The sequence below is a fragment of the Hemicordylus capensis genome, chromosome 2 (genome assembly GCF_027244095.1).
Source record: "Hemicordylus capensis ecotype Gifberg chromosome 2, rHemCap1.1.pri, whole genome shotgun sequence".
Taxonomy (NCBI): Eukaryota; Metazoa; Chordata; class Lepidosauria; order Squamata; family Cordylidae; genus Hemicordylus; species Hemicordylus capensis.
This window is the reverse complement of record NC_069658.1, coordinates 59,988,268-60,009,613: the sequence shown is the minus strand read 5'-3', so window position 1 is coordinate 60,009,613 and position 21,346 is coordinate 59,988,268. Positions and strand designations below refer to the sequence as shown.

Sequence of the window (21,346 nt, the reverse complement as noted above, 5' to 3'; positions counted from 1 at the left end):
TCTGTATATTCAGTAGCGATATAACAATGGAGTTTGGACTAGACAAGTGTGCTGCACTCATAATGAACAGAGGAAAAATATCAAAAACAGAAGGAATAGAACTGCCCAATGGAAGCAACATCAAGAACCTGGAAGAGAAAGAGTGTGGAGGGAAGGGCTAGGGACACAAAAGTAACCATCATGTTTTAACAACCTTGGGGACTCCATTTGGATTTTGTGCCACAGGCACCAAATATCTTGGGTGATCTATAGATGTGTCTACATATTTTTCCACCCCATATTCGTAAGCTCAATACCCAAGTTTTATAGTGCTATAAAAATATGTGAGGGCCTTAAAGGTAGACAACTTTTCTGGGGGGAAAAGATAAGAAAATCAATTTGATACTGTTAAGAAAGCTGATTTTTTAAAAATGAATTTTCTTACTTATTTTGCTATGTAAACACTTTTGAGAACTCTTTGCTGAAAAGTGGTACATAAATACACTAACACTAATAACAAGTTCCAGGTTAACAGTTCTTCCAGGTTATCAGTTTAATGCAATTTATTTCAATTGTACAGTCATCCCTTGCCAACCGCGGTTTTACCAACTGTGGTTTTGTGTATATGCGAATGGGAAATTGTGACAGGTCTTGCCAAACGTGACCTGAGTAGCCACAGTTGGTGAGATTTTAGTGATGGGGCAGGGGTGGGTGGGTGGGTGTTCAGTGATTGTGGGGACTTCAGAGGTTCAATCTGCTCATTCCTCTTGGTGATTCTTGCTGATTTAAAATGCCTTTGATTATGGGGGGGTGTGTGTTCCAAAACATTTCCAGAGGTTCGATCTGCTCATTCTTCTTCGTGACTCGAGATATTACAGGAATTTTTGTGATCTTTTATTATTTATTTATTTAACAAACTTCTATACCACCCAAACTTTCTTCTCTGGGTGGTTAACATAAAACAATTCAATTTCGGGGGTATTTTTTTCCTTTAAGTTCAGGTGTTTTTGCAATCGTGGTTCCCGTAACCCCCTATTTCCCATAGATTTTAATGCCTCGCCAACCATGAATTTGCCAGTTGCAAGGTTTTGCTGGAACAGAACCCTTATGGTTGGCAAGGGATGACTGTAATAGAAACCAGAAGCCTCTCTTATCATATGCACAAAGAACTACAACATTCTCCTTTAATTTGTTGAGCTGGTCTTGCGGTATCAAGCATAAATTGTCCCCTTTGCTACGCTGGGTCCATCCTGGTTTGCATCTGAATGTGAGACATGTGTGAGCACTGCAAGATATTCCCCCTGGAGGATGGAGTCACTCTGGGTAGAGCACCTGTATGCTTACATGGAGAATGTTCCAAGTTGGCATCTCCAAGATATGGCTGAGAGAAACTCCTGACTGCAACCTTGGAGAAGCCACTGCCAGTCTGTATAGATAATACTGAGCTAGATGGACCAATGGTCTAACTCGGTATAAGGCAGCTTCCCATGCCCCTGTGTCTTTATTGGAGTCATTTCCTGTACCTTTCAAAAACTAATAAGCAGAGTGTATCCTTCAGGTTGCCAGGTTGAAGCTCCACTATGTGCTTGAGTCTTGACTCCTGACACCACCACTGTCAACCATCTACCCTCTCTACCTCTCCAAGCTGGGCATTTGAACCAAATGGCTTCATGTAAGAAGATAAAAGAAACTGGTGAATACTTAATTAGTATTTCACTTTCTTAAGAGGATCAGTTAGTTATGTTTTTAGAATCAAAGCAACATTTAGGATGAAAGCAACAGGGTCACAGCTGCTGTTTATCATTCTGATCTGTTCACATCTCTAAGAAAGTTATTGCATCCACAACTAATTCTAGGGGAGCCATTAATTACTGGGGAAAGGATATCTGGATATTTACCTTATCTACTATGAGCATTACAGCAGCAAGCTGCTCTTCCGTACTTTCTGTGACTACTTTGATGTTTAAATACTGAAGGACTCTGTTCAAAATGGTGTCATCAAGTGGCTGGTACAGCTGATCAGCTAGCCCCCAGACTGCTTGGGAGTTTGAATCAGAGACAATGGTGATGTTGGCAATACCATAGATGTCATCAATTCTGGCGCCTCCAGTTGGATTAAAAAGCACAACTTGGAAGCGTTTAGGAAATGGGTTTAAGGATCCAGTCTCTGGAGTGAGTGTTATATCCAGCATGGCATTTCGCTGTCCAGGTTCAAAGGACAATATTCCCTCAGCTCGGGTAAAGTCTTGTCCTGAAATGGCTGGTGATATGGTTATGCGGCCAACAGTTTCAGGTCTTGTCAGCTCCTTGAAATGAAACAACAAAACACGAGATAAGAATTCAGAAACCCCATCCAAAAACAGATTTGTTTCAGGATTATACAAACTTATGAATATGTAAAGGTAAATGATACTGATTTATGTAATTATGATCTACCAAGCCAAGATCGTGGGCCTGATGGGCACAGTGTGAAACAGAATGCTGGACTAGACAGGCCTTGGGCCTGATCCAGCAGGAATTTTCTTAGGTTCAGGCAGAGGCATAAGCACCACTGACTGAATGGGTCTGAAGAATCTGTGGCTCCATTTGTGAGAAGCTTCAGCCAGCGCTGGGTTCCCAACCTGGCGGGGAACACATCTCTCTGCCTTTCCAAAGGGAAAGGTGCTCCTGGCCATGCTGGAAACCTGGTGCTGGCCACTGAAGTCACTTGCCAATGGGGCCCCATGGCCCCACTTCTGCATCTCACCACACTCCTGCATCCGATGCACACAGGGGGTGTGGCTGGGCAGTGAGGGCCCTAGCGGAGGGCTGAACCAGGGCTACCGCTGGCCTCACTATGCCACTGTGTGTTGTACGGGTGAAAAATGCTGGGAAAGCTGTTTGGCAACTTTAAAAAAAATGTGTATGTGAGATAGGACTCTGTTTATTCACAGAAGTATTTTTACGCCAACCTTTGTGTCCCCCCACCCCAGTAGTCCCCAAGGTAGCTTACAAGTCAAATTTAAAAACAGTAATATAAACTAACATCATAAATTACACTGATAATCAACTAAAACACCAGACCAATTTTAAAAAACTTAGAAGCAACACAGGGATCTCACAGAACAAAAAAATATTATGAGGGGAAAATCACAACAAAGCAAATGGCTGGTTAAATACTCCAACCTAGATGTGACTAAGGCTGGCCAATAACAGTGGTCAGATCTGCCTTCTCCAGATGAGGGCACTCCTGTGCACAGACATCAACTGACCATCCAGCAGCAGTACCAGATCGCAAACTGTGAATCTGGCCCTTCAAGTGGAGTACAACCCAACCAGAACAGGCTTTGCTTCCAATTCTGGATTGGTTTTCCTACTAACGAGCAACACCTCTGTCTTGTCTGGTTTAAGTCACAGTTTTTCACCTACATCCAATCCATCACTAAGCTCAGACACCAATTCTGGATATCTACTGCCTCCCTGAGATAAAAAGTAAAAGTAAAATTGAACTGGGTATCAAACCTTTACTAACACTGGCCTACATCCTAATGATGTGCAGTGCTTTCAACAAAAGCAGCAGGACCATCCTGTACACTTCTGAAACACTGGCACTCTTGTACAAGAGCATGATTATTTTCACTGTTCTCTCTTTGCTCTGGAAGCACTCTTTGGCACACAGAAATATATCCCTGAGGGATGTACGACTCTCAGGGACATGTTTCTGCTGTCAAAGAGTGCTTCTGAAGCAAGGCAAGTGGTAAAAATCATTGCACTCTTGCACAAATGTGCCTGTGCATCGGAAGTGGAGAGGGCAGCACTGTGTGCAGGCTTTTATTAGAAGCACACAGGCACCATTAGTCAGGATGCTGGCTATTGCAACTCAAATCTATGAACACTCTCCCTCATATATGTGTTTCATATAGATGCTATACAGCAAAAGGGACAAGATGGAATCTGTGGGGTCCACAAGCCAGTTTGTAAAGCTTCAATCCCTCATACCACCTTCTGAAACCCACCCTCTAGACCCAACCAGAGACATGGTGTCTGTATAGTCTGTCCTGTATCTGCTGCATGGACTCAGTATCAGAAGATGGCATAAGAACACATGTCAAATTGTGTTCTGCAGGAGTGGATTGATGGGCATAGCTAAAGGGTAAAGTAACAGCAATTCACCAGATTACGGGAATCACTGCTCTTAGTGCTGATTAATGAAATATATTTGCTGGACACCTAGGAGCTAGAACATGCCTGACTGAAGTCTGTCTAAACCAGTTCCAGAAGGACTGCCTGTTCTATTGTAAGTAAGTAACCAGTGTGGTTACTTACATGAACTAACATGTTGGAGAACAAAGTTATTGCCTTCACCAGTTACTGAAACTACAGTATATGCCCTTTCCAAGTGGCTCAGCAGAACCAGTAAGAATGAAGGAAACAGGGAGTGATTTACAACCAACCTAAAAATATTTTCAAGGAAAGGAAATATGAAGATTCTGGGAATGGGATAAGAATCTTAAAGCAAATTCCTCATTCTTCCTGCCTCCCCCTTGGCTTCCTTTCTCTAAGCTCTTTCAGACTTTGGCAATCTGCCATGCATGCGAAGACCATGGAAGTCTAGGGCAAAACCAAATCAGGCAATGATAACCTACCTGCTATTCCCATGATTTGACTCTTACGTATTAGTGTCATGATATTCTGTCAATGCCTTTTTCCCTAACAAGAATGTGAAAAATCACCACTACAGCACTGATAGACAGATACAAGCAAGAACCACGCTGATGTGAGGAAATAAGAATGATGAAAGAACAAAATAAAACACACAAAGCTATTATATACAGAGTCAACCACTTAGTCTATCTGGCCAAATATTGTCTATTCTGACAGTGGCAACCCAGAAAATCTTTATGCCTTTAAATCAGCCACTTCAGTCAGTGAGGTGGGGCAGGAGATAGTTACTGTCTGCCACTAAGTAGGGACTAAGAGTGAGAGGGCTCTTCTTCCTTACCTGCTAAAATTGAGAGGCATTGCTGGAGGAGGTGGGGACAGAACCATGCAAGTGTGCAGCTGCCGATTAGTTAGCAGTACCTTGAGGACATCAATGCCTTGTACTCACATAGAGGGCTGCTGGCTAGTCAGCAGCTGTGCATATGTACAGTGCTAATCTAGACTCTCCTAGCTTTGGTGCTAGCTCTCCATACCCACTGGCAAGAATTCCAGGAAGTAACATTTTCATTTTGACATTCCTTTTAGGGTTTTTTTTTGTTTTTACCTTTAGTTTTAAATCTGAATCATTCTCTTTGGGAGTAACTGCAACCAGAGGCGTAACTAGGGAAAACGGCGCCCGGGGCAAGCACTGAAATTGCGCCCCCACCACCACACCCCCAACATACTGTGCATACATAACACATGTTTGCCCACCATAAGCAGATTCCTACATCAGATGCCCACATGCAGTATATACTCCTATGTTGTGGAGGAGGAGAGCTGGTCTTGTGGTAGCAAGCATGACTGGTCCCCTTAGCTAAGCAGGGTCCACCCTGGTTTGCATTTGAATGGGAGACTAGAAGTGTGTGCACTGGAAGATATTCCCCTCAGGAGATGGAGCCACTCTGGGAAGAGCATCTAGGTCCCAAGTTCCCTCCATGGCAGCATCTCCAAGATAGGGCTGCAAGAGACTTCTGCCTGCAACCTTGAAGAAGCCGCTGCCAGAATGGGTAGACAATACTGAGCTAGATAGACCAATGGTCTGACTCAGTATATGGCAGCTTCCTATGTTCCTAAATACTACTGCAGCACACACACAAGACACCTGTCCCATCCTGACGCTCAGCCAACTTCCATAATCAAGATCCTACACACACACCACAACTGCCTACTCCTAGACTGACAAGGAATACAAGCCACACCTAATGGCACAGCAGGGAAGTAACTTGCCTAGGGAGCAAAAGGTTGCAGGTTCGAATGGAAACACCTATATCGGGCAGCAGTGATATAGGAAGATGCTGAAAGGCAACATTTCATACTATGTGGAAGGAGGCAATGGTAAACCGCTCCTGTATTCTATCAAAGAAAACCACAGGGTTCTGTGGTTGCCAGGAGTCAAAACCAACTTGATAGCACAACAAACCACACCAGGGCTACCAACTTTCCAATAAGCCTCTGTACCCCCTTCTCAGTGTTCCAACAAGCCAGCAGCCAAGTCAGGTACAGAAACATCAAATTGCATTTGACTTAAAGCAAACATATATAGCCAGGAAGGAAGGAAGGAAGGAAGGAAGGAAGGAAGGAAGGAAGGAAGGAAGGGGGAAGGAAAGAGATAGATACATAGACAGATAAATAGACAAGAAGTGAGGGAGTAAGGTAGAGCGAGTGAGAGAGAGAGAAGGAAGGAAGGAAGGAAAGAGGGAAGGAAGGAAATAGATAGATAGATAGATAGATAGATGATAGGAAGTGAGGGAAAGAGAGAGAAAGAAAGAAAGAAAGAAAGAAAGAGAAGAGGGAAGGAAAGAGAGAGAAGGAGTGAGGGAGAGTGAGTGAGAGAGAAAGAGAAAGGAAGGAGGGAAGGGGGAAGGAAGGAAAAAGATAGATAGATAGATAGATAGATAGATAGATAGATAGATAGATAGATAGATAGATAATAGGAAGTGAGGGAGAGAGTCATCAATCAATGACTATCAAACACTAAATAAAGGTCATGAATTATATCCGTGGACTGATTTTAGTACCATATTATTAATTTTTCTTTAAAGCTTTTCTAGTGCAACGCAGCTCTCATATCAGAAGTGCTTGGTTATTATCTGCTTTAATAGAGAGCTCTTCGAAAAAAATCTAAGACAAAAGCCAAGTACTTCAAAACTTTCACAAATTTATATTAGCCTCTCCATGACGGTTCAGCTCTATTGTCCTTCCCTTTGTCTCTCAGCAATCATTCCTTTGTATGTGCAATGGAATAGCTGAACTGGGGAGGGAGCAGGGCAGGAGGTCTTCCACAATGTTAAGCACTTAACTACTTATTTTAAAACTAGAATGATGACACTAAAAGAAATAATAAAGTACCATCTTATTCCATATATTATTGTGACACCAGAAAAAAAACCTGAGGTGGAGCACAGAAGGGGGAAAGTGTACTTATGGGTGGGTGTAGCAGCTCTCCCCCTATGAAATCACCACTTTAAAAGGTGCGTCTCTGCTCAGCATTTTCTCCGGCACAAAACTCAGTAAGCTCTAGAGACCAAGGGGTTAATTAGCTAATTAGGCACTGCGGCTCGCATGACACCTGAAGGGGATCTGCATTTTTGTCTCACTCAGCAGCGTCCCATGGGTTTGCAAGCACTTCGCAGAGAGGAGGGGCGGGACAGACAAAGATCGCCTTTCGTGGTGGCGCCTGTTGGGCTCACGCGCGCAGCCTCCCAGTTTTGCCACACCAACCCTCGACTGTAGCTGCCTGGAGGAGCCCCCGCCCTCCTCCTTCTCCATTCAATCAGCCCCGGGCAGGAAGGCTGAGCAGAGACTTTAGGCGCTATAAGGACGGGGAGAGAGGCACTCTCTCTTTCTGGACACACACAAAAAAAACACCACAGCATGAAATGATCCTGCCCGGAGTGCAGCAGGGCTGTGGCGGCTGCTTTCTCCTTCCCAATGCTCCTCCTCCCACCAGCCCCGCTGCTGCCTGCGCCCCAGACAACTTTGGGGTCAGCAGCTGCTGCCAGCCAGCGCCAGCTCTCGCGCTATTTTTAAAAAAATAAATTTTCAAGAAGAGCAGACAGAGAACACACACACCTCCTCCTTGTCGACGACGATCACCAAACACTCAAGGTCTGTTGTTCTCCACCCGCTCTCGCTGTGGCTCTGCCTCCGACGCCACGTGCAGAAAGTGCTGGGGATGCTGACGCTGGGAGGGAGGAGGACACATGCATGCGCAGCGGCGCGACTCAACCAGCTTACACTGATCAAGAATGCGTGTGTGCCCGCCCCCTAGAGGGCCTGCCGAAGCAAGCCAGCGTCCCGATTCCCAAAGGCAAGCAGCATTATAGCAAGGCAAGGCAAAATAGGTGTCCGGTGCGGTGCCCGCCGGCAGGCTGCCGCCGCCCGCCAACCACCTGACTCTGAGCAAAGCAATGGGAGGGCACGGCCGCGGCAGGGACTGCTGGGGGGGGGGGGCGCCACCACGCGCCTCCTGAAGCTAAATAAATTTTTATTATTTTTTTTTTTTTAATTTAGATCGGAGGGGGGGACTTTTTGGCGCCCCCCACGTGACCAGCAAGAGTGGCGCCGGGGGCACGTGCCCCCCCTGCCCCCCCTATCATTACGCCCATGACTGCAACCCTTTTCAAGCTGGATCTCTGAAGTGTTCCTATCCCCCCCCCATCAGCAGCCCCATTCTTTAGAGAGTGGTCCCCAACCTGGGTTCCTCCAGATGTTGATGAACTACAACTTGCATCACTCTCAACCACAATAAACGATAGCTGGGAATGATGGGAGTTATAGTTCAGCAACATCTGGAGGAACCCAGGTTGGGAACCACTGCTTTAGAGATATGAGTGGGGGCAGGTGGGCATAGGATTACCAGCAGGAGTTTAAGGTTCTGAGAGAGAAATTAGTGGACAGTGGTACCTGCCTGTTTGCCTGAGGAAAGGTGAAGCTTGCATTTCAAAGGACGGGAGAAGAAGAAATAAAGTTGAAAACCCCCTTCCTTTTCAAGGAGCAAAGGACACCTTACTCATAAAAGTGGATGACAAAAAGTAGGCAACATGGGTCAGTCTCTCTCTTTCTCTAAATCAGGTGGAGAACACCTGTGGAAGCACTCTGGCCAGTTTCTTTCTTCTTTTGGTGAGCAGCACAAGCATAAGGGCACATGAGACAGGGACAGATTGCTGTCTGTCTGTCTCTCACTGAGGTAGGTTTATGCAGAAGGGTGTGGAAAAAGCTCATTCTCTCTTATGGAAGTGGGCAGCAGAAGTGTGGGCACTGTAGTGCCATATGCTCCCTGGAATGGGTAGCATGTGAGCAGAGAAGCAGCAGGCAAGGAGAGGAGAAGGGTTGGCAGACAAGTATTCTGGCTGTTACAGGGCTTCTATTTACAGCAAGTACCCCAGGGTCGCTTGGCACCAAAAGAAGTAGAGAGAGTGGAGGGAAGTGCAGGACTGTTGGCAATACCTCCGATATAACCATTCAGTAGATAAACTGTTGGAAAGTAGCAGTCAGACATAGCATAGCATAGTTGCAGCCATCAGGAGTCAGAAAGCCAGTTATTCTATATCCTAAAAAGTACTGCTGGAAAGTGGGCCTGCCTGCCAGAGGAGAGGTGCAGAGAAGATGGAAGAGTATGAAAGAGTTAAGAAACCTCTGTATGGTCTGGGCGGCAGAAGGTGCATTATCATGAAAATGGTTGGCAACATTATTCTACAGGCAAGCAGCATTAAAATGAGCTCATAATGCCTGGGAAGGCACTGTCAGCATGAAGTCACAATGGCCCGTCTCTCCTTTAGGCAGGCTGTGTCAATGTGTGGGCACAGGGAGTCAGCAGCATCTTTCTTACTGAAATAGGCAGCAGCATGTGGACAGAGAAGGAACAGGAAAGGAGAGGACAAGAATTAGCAGGCAGGCATTCCCAAAACTTTTTTTTAAATGTCTGCTGCTACTGTTTATATTTGTAACCTGGCTTCTGTTTAGTTTTGTTCCACTGATTAATGTCTTGTTGATGCTGCTATTCTGGTTGGTTTTTACCTGCCTTGGGGCTTTGGAGAAAAGCTGGGATATAGATTTTCAAAATAAACAATAAATTATAGTGTTTCCACTAATTAATACCCTAAAATGGACTAGCACTAGAGATAATAGAGGCAGACACAGACATGTTGGTAGCATCTCAGATAATGCTGGTGTTGAATAAAACATTCAGTAAATATTCAAGTTCTGCCAGGTGTGTGAGGGAGTTCAAGTGTCATCAAAAACTATGTATTTTCAGAGTCCATTGAAGTACCTGAAATCGTTGCTATTCTCTGCAGTAGCCAGCACATTATGGTCACCACCGATATTTCCCCCAAATCCAGCACCCTCATCCCTCATGGTCAAACATTTTGGGATACTTTTTTGTGACCTTACCAAAATGGTATCCCAAAATCCCTCCTCCATTTAATTGACCACAAAAAATATTAGCAAAAATTGGAAGGGTTGTTGCTGCTGCTGCCTTAATCCCAGATTTTATAAGACAGCAGTTTGTAGTGTCTTACAGAGCTGGACACCTTTTGAGATACAACCTGGCAGGCTTCAAGTGAAAAAAGAAACACCAGGAACTGGCAAGACATACCAGACACAGAGGGGCTTCAAATTTCAATATGTGTGATTAGGTGAGAGAGACCCAATGGTAATAGGTACTGGATGGAGTAACAACAGTGGGCAGAGACAGGCACTGTCTGGCACACCAAATGAAACAAGGCTTCAAATTGCAAGATGTGCTTTGTGGAAGGCAGAGAGAGAGAGAGAGCAAGAGAGAGAGAGAGAGCGCAGAAGCAGCTGAGGGGGACTGGAACAGTATAGCATAAGAGCAGAGAAGAAAGAAGAGGAGGAGAGGGAGACTGACAGGGAACTAGATAAAGCACTATTTGGCTAGATAAGTTGGGAGAAGAGAGAAGAGGAATGCAGGTTTAACAACAATGCTTACTCTTGACTTGGCAGTGTGCCAGTCATTCCAAGTCTCAGGACAGCTCAGGGCACCTCTGCAACGGAAGGTTAGCCTTCAAGAATATCAGCTACTAGGGAAGGGAAGGGATTAGAATGCACCAGGGGTACGTGAATACATACAAACAGAGACAGGGAGAAGATAGTGGAAAATCAAACATTGCAATCAAAACAAGACAACACTTAGGTAAGAGTAAGGAGGAAGGAATAAAGCACAGAGAGGAAATGGAGGGAATGAATGCATTTGAAATTGGGAAACACACACTAGTGAGCAAAGTAAACACTAGAGAGAAATATTTGCCAGGCATCTGCAAACGGAATAGTAGCAGACAGGAGCACAAAATAACAATCCTCTGTAGTAATAGGAAAGGAGAGTTGGTCTTGTGGTAGTAAGCATGACTTGTCCCCTTAGCAAAGCATGGTCCATCCTGGTTGCATATAAATGGAAGATTTGCTAAGATATTCCCCTCAGGGGATGGAGCCACCCTAGGAAGAGTGGGCTCCTTGACATCTCTAAGATAGGGCTGAGAGAGATTCCTGCCTGCAACCTTGGAGAAGCCGCTGCCAGTCCGTGTAGACCGGGGATTCTCAACATTGGGTCCCCAGACGTTATTGGACTTCAACTCCCATAATCCCCATCCCCAGAGTCTTTTGGTAGGGGATTATGGGAGTTGAAGTCCAGTAACATCTGGGGACCCAACGCTGAGAATCCCTGGTGTAGACAATACTGAGCTAGATGAACCTAAGGTCTAACTCAGTATATGGCAACTTCCTATGTTTCTATGTTCCTAGTAATAACTTTCACGACGTCCTTACCATAGTGCCTTTGATTGGGTGTTGCCAAGCTATGGTATCAGAGTTTTCTGTGTGTCTCAGTGCTGCTTGATGGGTTTGCAGTGCTGATTGGCGTACAGGGCTACTATGAATTAAGATACTTGCTCTCCCCATCCTTCCTTCTCCCCTTCCCCTTTAGGTTAAAATTACCACCTGGCCTCATGGTAGGCAACTGCTGGGAAATACTAAAACTGAAATTCTTTTGCTGTTTTTTTTTTTTAAATGGTATCAACTAATTTCATTTTAGTTATTGCACTACCCAAAACTAAATGGTGCCATAATTCCCTTCAGTAACTGCTCAGCCCACTTCATCTTCATAACCACCCTTGGAGGTAACCTGAACCATAAATGGGTGATTGGCCCAAGGTCAGTGGTAACAGCAGGCAAGATCGATTAAATAAATGCTGAATATGTTTGTTATGGTTGCTAAGAAGGTTCAGTTGCTAAGGGGGGTGGCGGCTCTACTTTGAATAGATTGCTGTTGGGGCAGTTAGAGTACTTGGGTTTGGGGGATGATAGTTAAAACACTTGGGCAGAGCTTTGCTGCACACTGTGAGCTAGCAGCCAATGGCCAGCAGATGACACTGCAAAACTGTGCAATCAGGAAGCACATCATCTAGATCAGGCCTACTCAACTTTGGGCCCTCACCTGTTTTTGAACTACAGTTCACATAATCCCCAGCCACAGTGGCCAATAGTCAGGGATTATGGGAGTTGTAGGCCAGCATCTGCAAGAGGGCCAAAGTTGAGCAAGCCTGATCTGGATGAAGGGTAGATGGTTGAAAAGAGCTTGCATTTTCAAATGCAGTGTTTATCTGTTTGGAAGGACCCTATGACTGAAGAGAGGGATAAATGTTAGGTAAAGATAGACATTTAGTGGGCACAGTTACTACACAAGACTGTATTTTGATAACTTAAGAGGAGATCAATCCAATAATGAGGAAGACCAATCCCCCATCCTGAGGATGGGGCTGTAGTTCAGTGGTAGAGCATCTGGTTTGCATGCAGAAGGTCCCAGGTTCAATCCTTGGCATGTCCAGAGTGGGCTGAAAGCGACTACGGCCTGAAACATTGGGAGAGCCACTGCGAGACAGTGTAGACAATACTGAGCTAGATGGACCAATGGTCTAACTCTGTATAAGACAGCTTCCTATTACTTATACCATCAGATCTTTTTGCAAAAAATAAACATTACTAAATTTTTCTTTGCATTAGAGAAGAAATTAAGACATAATAAAATTCACATTCAAGTATCAGTCTTACCTGAGTTCTGTAACCAACTGAGATGGTGAATGCTGTGGCAGCATCTCGAACCACCTGGAGACTAATTAAAGTGGTCTTCTTAAGGGCAGCAGCCAGACGAGACCCCACAGCAAAGTAGATCAGACCCCGGGGAGAGTCACTTTCTGGAACTATTATGTAGGCAAATCTGGCACTGTTGTTTAATGCTGCTCCTGCACTCACACGATAGAGCTCAACAAAAAAATATATCTCAAATTCAGGTTCCTGAAAATCAAGAAAAATATTCAGAACACAGTGCTCAAAGGACAATGCAATGAAAATACATTTTAATAGTGTTTCTGAATATTAGGGGCTAAATACATATAGTGTGCTTTTCTCATCAAGAGATAATATAATCTCAAGGATCCCTGTGACTGAATATCTTTGAAAGCAATTTGAGTGACTAAATTGGCCATTCTGGATACAAAATCTCTTTGGAATCAGAGTTGATATTCCCAGAATCATCTACAACATTCAAATAGCATATTTACTCAGGCATTATTACATCTATCATCCTGAGGATGGAAGAGCTTGCTATGGCAATGACTTTCTATTTAAAAACAATCATACTGCTTTTATGTTATTTCATCCTTGGTTTCAAAGTAAAAACCATTCATGCCCTCAAGGTTATAAATATGCACAAAAAATAAAAAATTTTTTAATGAAATGAACTTCCCCCCCTTATCACATAGTTTCTCAAATGTTGCAGTTTTCAAAGGATTTTAAGGCACGCACACATTAAGGTTCAGCATTAAAAATCATTCTGATAACAAATTTGATCCTAATTATGATAAATTGGGCAGACTAATGCTGTTGAATTAGACCATTTTAATGCACAGCTATTTTTGCCAATCCCTGCTTCTTCCTGCTGCCCCCTGAAACTGAAAATGCCCCCCACCCTCACAGTCCTTCATGTATATCCATGTGGGCTGATGGACTCTCATTGATATACATCATGGGCAACAGAGGGAAAGGGGAAACCAGCAAAAATGTTGTGCCTGCTAACCTTTCTAACACAAGGGCAGTATTAGTCCAGATGTTGTCTAATGATGTTTGTGTTTGTCCCCATGTGACAGTATGTCAGCTTGCTTAAGGGGCTATAGTTCAGTGTTCTTCACTGCAAGGCACCGAAGCCAGTGGTGGCTCCCATTGACCCTAGGTGTGGCTCCCTGACTATTGGGCCCGCATGAAGTGTCAGTCAAAATCAAATATTCATAGGAACATAGCATCATAGGAAACTGCCTTGTACTGACTCAGACCGTTGGTCCATCTTGCTCAGTATTGCCTACACAGATTGGCAGCAGTTTCTCCAAGGTTATAGGCAGGAGTCTCTCCCAGCCCTATCTGGAGAAGCCAATGATTGAATCTGGGAACTTCTGCATGCAAGCATGTAGGTGCTCTTCCTAGAGTGGCCCCAGACCCAAAGGGGGAATATCTTATAGTGCTCAGTGTAGTCTCCCATTCAGATGCGAACCAGGGTGGACCCTGCTTAGCCAAGGAGACAATTCATGCTTGTGTGCAGAAGGTTCCAAGTAGGGATGTGCAAAAAATTTCGGGCACAGATCAATCTGTGCCCGAAATGAGCAATTTCGGGTGATTCGGGGCCGAGCCAAATCACCCCCGATGCCCCCCGATATTTTTCAGGGCCGAGCCGAATCACCTGAATTTCGGGGCTGAAAAATTCAGGTGATTCGGCTCATGACCGATTTTTTGGGAATTTTTGAAGTTTTAGTGACTTTGGGACAGTTTGGGGGCATAGCATGGGATCTGGGCAAAAAGAGTGGGGTGGGGTGGTAGTGTATAATGGGTGCAGGCTACCACCCCAATTTCAGGGGGATTGGACAAAGGGCTGATTTTTTGGGAATTTTTGAAGTTTTTGTATCTTTGGGGCAGTTTGGGGGCAGAAAGTGGATCTGCCCCAAAAGAGTGGGGTGGGGTGGTAGTGCCTATTGGTTGGAGGCTACCACCCCAATTTCAGGGGGATTGGGCAGAGAGCTGATTTTTTGGGAATTTTTGAAGTTTTGGTGTCTTTGGGGCAGATTGGGGGCAGAAAGTGGATCTGCCCCAAAAGAGTGGGGTGGGCTGGTAGATAGTGCCTAATGGGTGGAGGCTACCACCCATCCCCAATTTCAGAGTGATTGGGCAGAGGGCTGAATTTTGGTGAATTTCTGAGGTTTTTCTTCATAAGGTGCAGTGTGCTAGATTGATCCATTCATCATATTCTTAGTAAATGAGAGTGTGAAAAAGTGAAAGTGTGGTCATGAGAGTTGTTTAATTGAAAAAAATCTCATTTGCTATCATAGAATGAGAATTCACACCTCAGAAAATAAGAGAATAACATCCCTTCATAAAAACTTCTGAGGGGATGGGTGAAATTGGGGACGGGTGGTAGCCTCTACCCATTAGGCACTATCTACCAGCCCACCCCACTCTTTTGGGGCAGATCCACTTCCTGCCCCCAATCTGCCCCAAAGACACAAAAACTTCAAACATTCCCAAAAAATCAGCAGTTCAGTATGAATTTGAACCGGACTGCCAGTCTGTGAACTGTTTCAAGGGACATGCTTGTAAAGGGGAATCTGGTGAGCTTGTAAAGGGGGTGGGGCTGCCTTTAAAATACTTCTAATTGTGGCCGGGTGGGGGAGTGAGAGGGATACATGCGCAGAGGCCGGAACCGGAATGTGCTGGAGTGCTGGACCCAGCCTGGACTTTAGAGGAGCTGCTGCCACCAGTGGTAAAGTCCAGTTTAGAGGAGCCCTCTCGCCACTCCCACCAACCGTCATTATAAGTATTTTAAAGGCAGGGTTCCCCCTTGTAAAAGGGAATCCTCACTGGATTCCCCTTCACAAGCATACCCCTGAAACCACTGAACAGGTTCTGAACTGGTTCCATTAGAACTGGGTTGGTTCAGTTTGAACTTGGACTGGCCCCCATTTTTGTAGGGCCAGGCCAGTTCTAGTTTGGACTGGTCCAGTTCTATTTGAACCAGGTTCTAATAGAACCGGTTCTGCACATCCCTACTGAAAAATAATGAAGATCACTGCTACAGTGTATTTTTCATTATTTATTACTATGATTTTTATCCTGCCTTTCTAAAATCTCTACTGAGTAAAGAGGCACCTTTTAAAGTGGTGAATCTTGTAAATTTAGCAGGGGGAGAACAACTGTCCATATTCAAACCCAGTACAGTATCCCTCTAGTCGTTGTTGCTGATGTCCACCACATATATTTATTTATTTAAGCCATTTTAAGCACTTTTGTTGAAAAGTGGTATATACATATTTGTGGCAACAGTAGTAAAATATAATCTAGATGGCTCACAACACTCTAAAAAACAGCAGAAACAACAACAAGTAACACAAATACCTTAAAATCATCAACAGCAGTAGTTCCCAACTTGGAGTCCTCCAGATGTTGCTGAACTACAACTCCCAGCATCGGCAGTTACAATTTATTGTGGCTAGGGATGCTGGGAGTTGTAGTTCAGCAACATCTGGAGGACCCCAGGTTGTGAACCAATGACCTACAGTATAAGGTAGGAACACAAATTTTATAGTATAATAATAGAGGGAGTTTTCAGAATAGAGAGACTTTCAGAATACATAATTTTTGTCCAAAATATTTGGTCAGATCAATTTTAAAATGCAATGAAGTATACAGATGCTTTCAAATTTCTTAATTTTTCAGTAGAATTATCACATAATTCCAATGAAAATGACAGTTTCATTATATAAGCAAATTTTACTAATCCTAACATTAGTTTGCAGGCTGTGAGCAATGACACAGCATTGTCAATGGAACAGAGCATGGAGGATGGAATTGCAAGGACTTCATCTCCTCCCAACTCATGACCAGCTGCAGACACACAGGAGGAAAAGCCTCTTCAGCTAAAATCACAAGGATCAACTAGTGTGGTCAGGACCTGGGATTGATAGAAATGTTTCCTTTCTGGAGACTTCAAAGTCCGTTCCGACATCATGGTGTGCAAATGATTTCCCTCTTCTGAAGTGGTACATTGTACATCTTAGTGGAGATTTATGGATGAAGAGTTGGTATATAGAACCCAATTGTCAGTGAGAAGGGTACTGCTGCTTCAGAGCACGTGACTCAGAGAGGTCATCAGGTAGCCAGCATGGAGCTACCTATTCCCCTAGCCTCCCCTCCCACTACCCATGCCCTACTATTTCCCTCTATCCCTAGCCTCCGCCTCCTCCACATACAGGACAGAGAGGCAGAAATAAAGTAGGGGACTTGGGTGACATAAAACTGTGAATATTTATATTGTCCCTAGGTGACTAACTGATAAGTAAATACTCACATTATCAGGCTTTATCTCAATAGGAATTATGCATTTTGTTTGACTAGCTCTACAAGTGGTAACTCCTAAAACAGCCACCAGTTCATCTGCCAGATTTGTGCCATTCTTTTCCAGGACAACATATGTTCTATTAAAGGTCACACGCCAAGATACTTCCACATCTTCAAAAGCTCTATCAACAAAGCAAACCAATATAAATGCATTGAAGGAGACTGCCATTATAAAAGCCTAAACTATCACATACATTTTTTTTAGTCTTGCATTCCAAATTTACCATTTTAAAACACAATGTACTGAAGAGAAACACATTTTTAATATGGTTTATTATTCCTTAATGCTGCTCTGATATGTCTTAAAGAAAGCAACTGGATTCAATCTACAGGCTTCAGTTCAGAAGCATTCAGTATATGCCCATGGGAGGTTTCAGGGTTGTGGCATTACACTGCTGTCCTCCCAACTCTTTCTCCCTGAGATAAACCCTGTTTAAACTGCTCCAAAGGATACGTCAAAGTACAAAATATGGCACCCTTCCCACCCTTGCACACAGCAGAAAAGAAACCAAAGAAAGGAAGGGCAAGAACTAGCCAGATATGTTATAAGAGTAACCGCCCTGAGCCATTTTGGAAGGGCAGTATATAAATCAGATAGATAGATAGATAGATAGATAGATAGATAGATAGATAGATAGATAGATAGATAGATAGACAGATAGATAATAAAAAATAAATAAATCTGAGCAGGAGCTCGAAGCAAGAGCTGTCTAACAGAGTGAGATAGGACTGGAATTTAGGATTGACTGACAGCTACCCTAGCTAGGAACTAGCCTGACTGAAATTTCAATGGCCCTGTCTCAGAGCATGCAGAGGCTGATAAACCCATCACATTGATGACCTCCCTATACCATGGAAAAAAGGATTAATGACAACAAAAGGCCCATGCCAATTTAGTGGCATTGGCCAACCATGTCTGTCACTGCAACAAATGGAGAAAAACATTATCCATCCACCATCTTGCTTGGCTCTGGCCACACACACATATACTCTCTGGAGTAGCACATTTGCATTTTGAAAGAAAAAGACCTAGAGCTTATTTATTTTTAGGAAAGGATAGGCAAATTAAGCCCTTAGCTATTATGGCCAGACGATGCCCTTTGGCTTCACCAACATAATGGATCAGATCCCTAGTTTCTGATGGGTGGAAGGTAAATAACTATTGAGCTTGAGATCAAGTGTCGTTTGAATCTACAACCTCCAACTCTAACCAACTGACCACTGCAGCATCATCAAGCAAGCACTAAAAAGAGAGAGAGAGACAGAGAGACAGAGAGCGTGTGTGTGCATGCGTATGCACGCAACAGCTAAGAAATTAATTTCACATCTGAGCTGTTATGTATATGAGTTGGGTTGATAGAGTGTTTAATCCTCTCATTTCTGTTCAGTTCTGGTAGACCGACTGACTGACTGAAATCATATTCTGAATTTACGAGGCAAGTTTCCAAATCACAGTGAACTATTAGAGCATCTAAACGGCAAAGATTTATTATACAATGCCATGATATCCAACTCTGCTATCAGCAACATCCTTGATTTCAACACAGCACGTGACAACATGTGGGGACAGCACTTTTTACCAGTCATTGCCTGCACCTGTTTGGTTGCCGAGTGACAATGAGCTGCACCTCTCTCATCTCAGAATCTTCATCAAGCATGAGGCCACTTTGTGCCTCTCCACTGAATCCCAGAATACCATTCTGAAGATCATTTCCTGGATGAGAAACAGATCATCTAAAATTATTAGGAAGCAAATTATGTCTGCCAATTAATGTTCCATCATACCATTCCTCAAGATTTCATGCTGGAAACTGAAATATTTATGCAAAAGTGTATGCAATGTTATATCATGGACACAAAAGCTGAAATAAACCAGTGTTTTATAGCAATTTCTGCCACTGGGGAGAGGAGACATTATTATGAGGGGGGAAATAAAGTTAACTAATTGTGGGGCTTCATTACAAAAATCCAAATATCTTTGTTGGTTTCACTGAATGTGCAGGTTAAATGGCATTTACTTATTCAACAGTCAGTAATTTAAAAGCCACTGGAATGTTAAACTTGGCATTCATTGCATCAATGATATGAGAAGACTTTAGGGAGAGCCAAAGAAATCTTATATTGGCCCTGGAGCATTCGATGCCTTTAGTGGCTTCAGCAAGTGTCGTATGGCTCTCAAACCAAATGACAAGGCTGTGATGACCTTCATGGAGATGGCAATTGATTCCAGGATCTACTTGAGACCATAGCCAAATTTTATACATTCACAAGCCAGACAATTAGAACAGCGGCAACTTTTGCCAGAGAAGTTACCTTCTTGTGGATGTTCAAAGGGGGGGAAAAATCTTAATGCAATTTAGGGTGATTTTTTAGGAAAAAATCAGGGGGTTCTAAACCAAAGGAATAACCACCACCATACTCAGATATACTCAGGTGACCCTCACCTTCCACAATAATTTGGAAGGTGAGGGTCAAGTTAAAATACAGTCTTTAAATTAATGGGAAATAACAGAAGAACCTTATCTCTCCTTTGGTGACTGTTCCCACTGTCAAGCTTCAGATTAGAGACCTTTCTTTCTCCCCCATATGTTGCTCTATAGGAAGCCATGTACAATGATAGCATAGTGTAAATAATTAACAATAATCTCACCTCACAGCATTTCTATCACTGAATCAGTAAAAGTAAAATTACCTTGGATAATTATGGTTGCAAAACCTGAAAACCCGTTTTCGTCCTTGCCTTCTGTAATCTGAGCTCCACCTTGAGGATCAGAGAGGACAACAACAAAAAATTCCTGTCCTTCAGGATCATCATCATCAAGAATTCTGATAGACACTTGCCTTTCTCTTTCCCCATCCAGCAGTGTCATGGGAAGAGCCTGCTCCTCAAAATCAACCCCTTCAATTGCCCAGGTTAAGTTAGAAATCCCAGGGACAGTTTCCAAGGGGAACGTATGTGTCCCACTTTGAGCACTTATTCCACCAAAAGTGTTAATAGCTACTGAGACATTGCCCATGAATCCCTGAGTCCTTCTAATATTAATTAGAACCACGTGGGGTGTGCCATTATCAGTGTCTTCTTCAGTGTAAATCACAGCTGGTCCAAGGCTTAAGATTCCATGATGGATATCATTGGCCATGAGGGTAATTGATGCAACATTAAACTCTGGATTCAGACGTGGATTCCAAACTGACTCTAATTGCTGCATAGTTAAAGCTTCAACAGATGTTAAGTTCACAAAAAATATTTCCTCTCCTTCTGAAATGCTGTCATCAGTGATTAGTATTTCAAACACAGCATCAACCTGAAGGAGTCCAAAAACAAGCACTCCGTTATAAATGGGTTCAAAATCTTCTAGTGGTTTGGCACTTCCTGCAGTAGTCTGGTAGAACACTTTTGTGAGGTTGCTTTGGTACCCAAATAGTCTTTGTACATATAGACGGACAATTTGTACATCTTCGCTCACTGAAAGATGCCTTGAGTTAGGGGCAAACTGAAATATTCCCATTGGCTCAATTTCAGCAACAGTGAAGTCTGATCTACAACAAACACAAACATGTAAAGTTGGATTTGGAAAGAAATCTGTCACAGTGGGAATTATAAGAAGTGACCGTGATACAGAAAAAACACAAACATGGCTTTGTCCTACCACTTTCAACTAACCAAAATAAAATGAAGTCTCTAGCACATTTTTTAAAATCTGCAGAATAGAGCTATCCGAGTCTTCTCTCAGGCTGAAAATGGAGTCTTAGTATTTACTGGCTACATCAGTTAATAAAGAAAGTACCTTCTTTAGGATACCTTCTGTATCCAGCACAAACTCCAGATCCTTATTTTTAAAGCTATTCACCAATTTGCCCCACCCTCTCTTTTGGCTCTTGCTTCTCACATCCCTGATCTTCAGTCCTCCACTCAACCGCCCAAAGGTCTCCAGCTCCCTTAAACAACTCCTCCCATTCTCCCTTGCTGCCCCCTATGCATGGGACTCCCTTCTTGAACACATATGCAGTGCTGTATCTCCCTTCCTTCAAATTACTCCTTTAACACCATCTTTTCCATGTGGCTTTTGGCTTATCCTCTGAATCCTCATTTCCAACTGTAACCAAGTCTCTCTCTCTTCATGTGCCTTCTCCGACTGGGAGGTTGGTGGCCAGCAAAAGCCATAGATTGCTGTGGATATCTTCTGTGTCCATTTCTAGCCATGCTTTCAGGTCATCCATCCATCCCTTC

The 21,346-nt window shown here is 43.6% G+C and overlaps 1 protein-coding gene across 19 annotated transcripts in view; it reads right to left on the bottom strand.

The window, feature by feature from the left end:
* The window catches only part of ADGRV1 (adhesion G protein-coupled receptor V1), a 457,213-nt gene that overhangs the window by 220,448 nt on the left and 215,419 nt on the right, over positions 1 to 21,346 (bottom strand). For 17 of the 19 annotated variants that reach the window (XR_008315166.1, XR_008315164.1, XR_008315165.1 and 14 more), the window contains 5 exons: positions 19,808 to 20,655; positions 18,712 to 18,829; positions 17,066 to 17,237; positions 12,730 to 12,972; positions 1,878 to 2,285 (listed from right to left, as the gene is read on the bottom strand). Coding sequence is in view for 13 of the 19 variants with exons in the window: in XM_053290675.1 (XP_053146650.1) it covers positions 1,878 to 2,285; positions 12,730 to 12,972; positions 17,066 to 17,237; positions 18,712 to 18,829; positions 19,808 to 20,655 (1,789 nt within the window). In the remaining 6 variants the exon portion in view is untranslated. Of the gene's footprint in view, positions 1 to 1,877; positions 2,286 to 10,615; positions 10,707 to 12,729; positions 12,973 to 17,065; positions 17,238 to 18,711; positions 18,830 to 19,807; positions 20,656 to 21,346 lie in introns of those variants that run through there. The other 2 variants (XM_053290676.1, XR_008315167.1) reach the window with 2 other exon arrangements.